At 63.2% G+C, this 4,464-nt stretch overlaps 1 protein-coding gene across 1 annotated transcript in view; it reads left to right on the top strand.

The window, feature by feature from the left end:
* LOC102852309 (caskin-1-like) overlaps positions 1–2,152 on the top strand; it is a 10,561-nt gene extending 8,409 nt beyond the window's left edge. Inside the window, exons 7-9 of the mRNA XM_006898005.1 lie at positions 1,205–1,358; positions 1,844–1,932; positions 2,030–2,152. Coding sequence (XP_006898067.1) covers positions 1,205–1,358; positions 1,844–1,932; positions 2,030–2,152 — 366 coding nt within the window. The remainder of the gene's footprint in view (positions 1–1,204; positions 1,359–1,843; positions 1,933–2,029) is intronic.
* Positions 2,153–4,464: the final 2,312 nt, after the last annotated feature.

Genomic DNA, 4,464 nt, shown 5'->3' with positions numbered 1-4,464 from the left:
CCAACCTTGCAGTGTGATTCCCCCACTCCCTCCTCCTAGGGTCGCTGGGCCCCGACTTTGCACTGTGATCACCCCACTCCCTCCTCGGGTCGCTGTACCCCGACCTTGCACCGTGATCCCCCCTCCCTCTTCGGGTCGCTGACCCCGACCTTGCAGTGTGATTCTCCCTCCCTCCTCTGGTCGCTGGACCCCGACCTTGCAGTGTGATTCCCCCACTCCCTCCCCCTAGGGTCGCTGGACCCCGGCTTTGCACTGTGATTTCCCCCACTCCCTCCTAGGGTCGCTGGACCCCGACCTTGCACTGTGATTCCCCCCACTCCCTCCTAGGGTCGCTGGACCCCGACCTTGCACTGTGATCACCCCACTCCCTCCTCGGGTCGCTGGACCCCGACTTTGCACTGTGATCACCCCACTCCCTCCTCGTAGGGTCGTTGGACCCCGACTTTGCACTGTGATCACCCCACTCCCTCCTAGGGTCGCTGGACCCCGACCTTGCACTGTGATTCCCCCCTCTCCCTCCTCGTAGGGTCGCTGGACCCCGACTTTGCACTGTGATCACCCCACTCCCTCCTCGGGTTGCTGGACCCCGACTTTGCACTGTGATCGCCCCAATCCCTCCTAGGGTCGCTGGACCCCGACCTTACACTGTGATCACCCCACTCCCTCCTCCTAGGGTCGCTGGACCCCAATCTTACACTGTGATCACCCCACTCCCTCCTCGTAGGGTCGCTGGACCCCGACCTTACACTGTGATCACCCCACTCCCTCCTTTGTCGGACCTTCCAGGCCTGGACCCTGCACCTCCATCTCAGTGGTTCAGAACCAGCCCCTCGATTCCCAGTCCCACGCAGTCCACCCTCTGGCCACCCCCACCTCCTCGGTCTACATGTGTCATCGGGGTCCCACGCCCCGAGCTTTAATGGGCACCTGCTGTCCAACCCTCGGGGATTCCGTGGCTAGTGTGGGAACTCTCCCTGGAGAAGAACCACCGACACCCCACATTCCCACTTGTAGATCAACAAATGGGCTAAAGAAGTTGGGGAACCTCCCGTTGGACCACTGAGGAAGGAGGCTCGGGATCTTTGCATGGGGCTGCATTTTTGACCCCCAGTTTTGCCCCGACTCATCTCACTGCTTGACAGACCTAATTCTGGGGTGACAGAGAGCTGACTTGCAATGACCTGTCCCCTTCCACCCTCTCCAGGTGTTCTTCCACGATGCCCTCGTCCGCCAGGTGGATGTGTCCACGCAGACAGGCTCCTTCGGCATCCTGCCGTCCCATGTGCCCACACTGCAGGTCCTGAAGCCCGGGTTGGTAGTGGTCCACGCTGAGGATGGCACCACCAGCAAGTACTTCGGTGAGGCTGGGGCAGGGAGTGAGAGTGAGAGTTCACAGGTCCGCCTGCACGATTTGGGGTGCCACTGGGCTCCAGAGATAGAATGATGGCCTTTGTGTGCCCTCCGGTGCATGCCCTGTGTGGAGGCGTGGGTGGTGGTTGAACTGGGCCTGGTGGGCAGGTTGCAGAAGCAGGGTGGTGCTCCAAGGACTTGGTCTGTAGTGCCATGCACCCCAGACATCCCTCAGGCCTGGAACCCAGCTCTGGCTGGCTCCTCTGCTTAGGGCTGGGTCCACACTGGCTGCCCCAGGCCTCTGTCTTGCCTGGCTTCTGTCCCCTTTTTGCATGTCTTTAGCCTCCTACTTTCCTGGCTTGAACCCTGAGCCTGGTGGGAATCACCCTAAGTCAGTGACTGAGGGGGTGTTTGAGGACACAGTGTCCTGGGTGCTGGCTCAGCTTTGGGGTTGACTCTGCCCGTGTCTCACCCCATCCTCTGTCCCCTGCAGTGAGCAGTGGCTCTGTCACAGTCAACGCTGACTCTTCTGTGCAGTTGCTGGCAGAAGAGGCCGTAACGCTGGACATGCTGGACGCTGGGGTGAGTGTAGGGGTGGGCGGAGGCAAGGAGTGACAGGGCTGGCTGGCCAGGGTTGCTGCCTCCCACCCTTGCCCTCACATCCCCCTCGACCCTACAGGCAGCCAGGGCGAACCTGGAGAAGGCACAGGCGGAGCTGGCCGGGGCAGCTGACGAGGCCCAGCGGGCGGAGATCCAGATCCGCATTGAGGCCGGTGAGGCCCTGGTGAAGGCCCTGGAGTAGTGGTGTGTGCCCCTCGGAGGGCTGGTCACCTCGGGAGGGCCAGGAGGCTCCCACCCCTTTTCCCTCAGACCAGATGTCAAGAAGGCTGCCGCTGCTGAGGAACAAACTTCCTCCCCCAGAAACACACATGCCAATTAAAGATCGGGAACCCCACAAATGCTGCCTGTAATTTCCTGCCTGCGGTGGGGCCTTGAGTGTCCCCCTGGGAGAGGGGGTGAGCCATGCTTATCCTTCGCCCCTGGAGGTGGTGGCCTGCAGGGGACAGCTGGGGTGAGGCCGGGCAGGGTGTTGTCTTGAACCCTGGAGTGGGCCGGGTGAAGTTCACTGGCCACATGGGCCAGTGGGCAAGGCCACTACTGCCAAGCTGAGGCATGAGTACCCGGGGCACAGCTCTCTGAAGGCCCAACCTTCCACTGGGAAGAGGCTGGGCCTGCCTGCTCCCACAGACGCCCCGCCTTGGGCACACCCACTGTGGGTGGGCCAGCCTGGCCAGCTGCCTGTGGCCTGGGTGTGGGCACCAAGGCCACTGGAAGGGTGGGGTGGGCCTGAGGGCAGCCACGCCTCCACCTCAGAGGGTCATCTGTGTTCCTGCCAGGACAGCTGCCCCACAGCCAGGTCTCTGTGGGTCGGGCGGTCAGAGGATGCCAGGAACCTTAGTGTCTCGGCCGGGTCGTGCCTGTGCGTCACTGGTAGCCAGAGCAGTGACTGGCCACCTCGCGCACGTGCATGCCATGTCCACCGAGCTCATGGTGTGTCACTGCCCTTTGTGAGTGACTCCCCGTGGCCGTGTGAGTGTGAGGGGGTGCCTGTGGGGCAGGGCTGGCCATGGATCATGTGGCCACATGCTATAGCCACCCTGCCCTCCCAGGTCTGTGTCCAGCTTCCTGGCCCAGATGGTATCATGCTATAAATAAGATGAAGGACACAGTGAGTTCAGGGCCCAGCCCACCTCTGCTGAGCTCAGCGAGGGTTCCCCCAAGGCTGAGGGACCAGGAGCCAGCCCTAGGGGTTTGGGGCCACCACAGCTGGCACGGGGAAACGCTTCACTGCGGGGAACCCAGTCTTGCTCCTCAGAGGAGCCACAGTCCAGTACACGTTTACTGAATTCAACCTGAATCTTCCCAGGCCGAGGCTCTCTCCCGGCCAACCCCCCCCCAAAAAAAAAAAAAATCTTAGAGATGAGTTTTCTAGCAGTATTTTCCCTCAAGTCCAAGAGCCAGAGGGCTGGGAGCCTTGCCCACTCGGCAGCTGGGGTAAAGCAGGGCATAGCCACAGTGCACATGCTGCAGGTTATGTCTGTCCCCTCGAGTCTTTGGATATTGGGCTGCCTGGGTCACGGTCATGTCCAAGTCCCTTTGAAGCCCCACCAGCTCCAAACCTGGTCCTACTTCCCTCTTCTGTAGGTAGGTAGCCTTTAATCCCTACAGGTCATCACAGAATTCCAGCCCCGGTAGCGACCCCTGCTTCCTTGAGGCCAGAGCCTGACCCCTAGGGCAGGGAGTGCTCGGGTGTGCCCAGGTCAGGGTGGGGGGCCAGCAGCTGCAGGGAATACTGGGTGAGACGAAGACAGCTGGGAGGGGCCCCGGGGCTAGGGTGGGAACTGAAGTGGCCTGGGGAGATAGCAGGAGGACTTTGACCAGATAAGTGGGCAGTGGGAGCAGGAATACTTGGGGGTCCCTCGCTCCTACCAGAGTCATTAACTCCCACCCTGGCAACCTAGACGGAGACCCCATTCTCAAAGCAAAGGACCCTTCTCCCAAGTCGGAAGACGGCAGGAGAAACCCAGGCTAGGTCACAAAGCATTCCCAGGTCGTGAGCTAGGCCACAGGGCGGGGAAGTGTCCTCTGAGGTCACCGCGAAGGGCTGCAAGCCTGGGCAGCTGGGGGCAGCGCTCGGCGCAGGAGTCCCGGCCTGTTTCCCTGGTGGCAGCGCTGACTCAGGCCCCCTGCCCGCCCCCCACGCGGAAGCTCCGGGTGAGGACCGGCGCAGCACCCGTCCAGGGTCGGTCCCGGGACCCGCGGAGGCTGCACCCAGGTCGGCGAGCGGCCGGCCGCGAGCACCCCGCCCCGTGCGCAGCTCTGCAGGGACTGCGAGAACCGACGACCTCCGGCCCAGGCCGGCGGGCAGGGGCGGGTGCCGGCCTGCGTCACCGCCCGCTCCGGCCCCCGCCCCCTGCCCGCCAAACTCCACCCCGAGGGAAGGCGGGAGGCGGCGCGAATAAAGGCCGGGGGCCGCCCGCGGGGCCCCACACCGGCCCGGCCTTCGCTCACCAGCCCTGGACGTGGGGACACTCAGCACGGTTGGCACCCAGG

Source organism: Elephantulus edwardii, unplaced genomic scaffold (assembly GCF_000299155.1).
Source record: "Elephantulus edwardii isolate Elephantulus edwardi_28Jun2011 unplaced genomic scaffold, EleEdw1.0 scaffold00217, whole genome shotgun sequence".
In the NCBI taxonomy this organism is placed as follows: domain Eukaryota; kingdom Metazoa; phylum Chordata; class Mammalia; order Macroscelidea; family Macroscelididae; genus Elephantulus; species Elephantulus edwardii.
The sequence above is the reverse complement of the archived record's forward strand: the minus strand, read 5'-3'. Positions and strand labels throughout refer to the sequence as shown.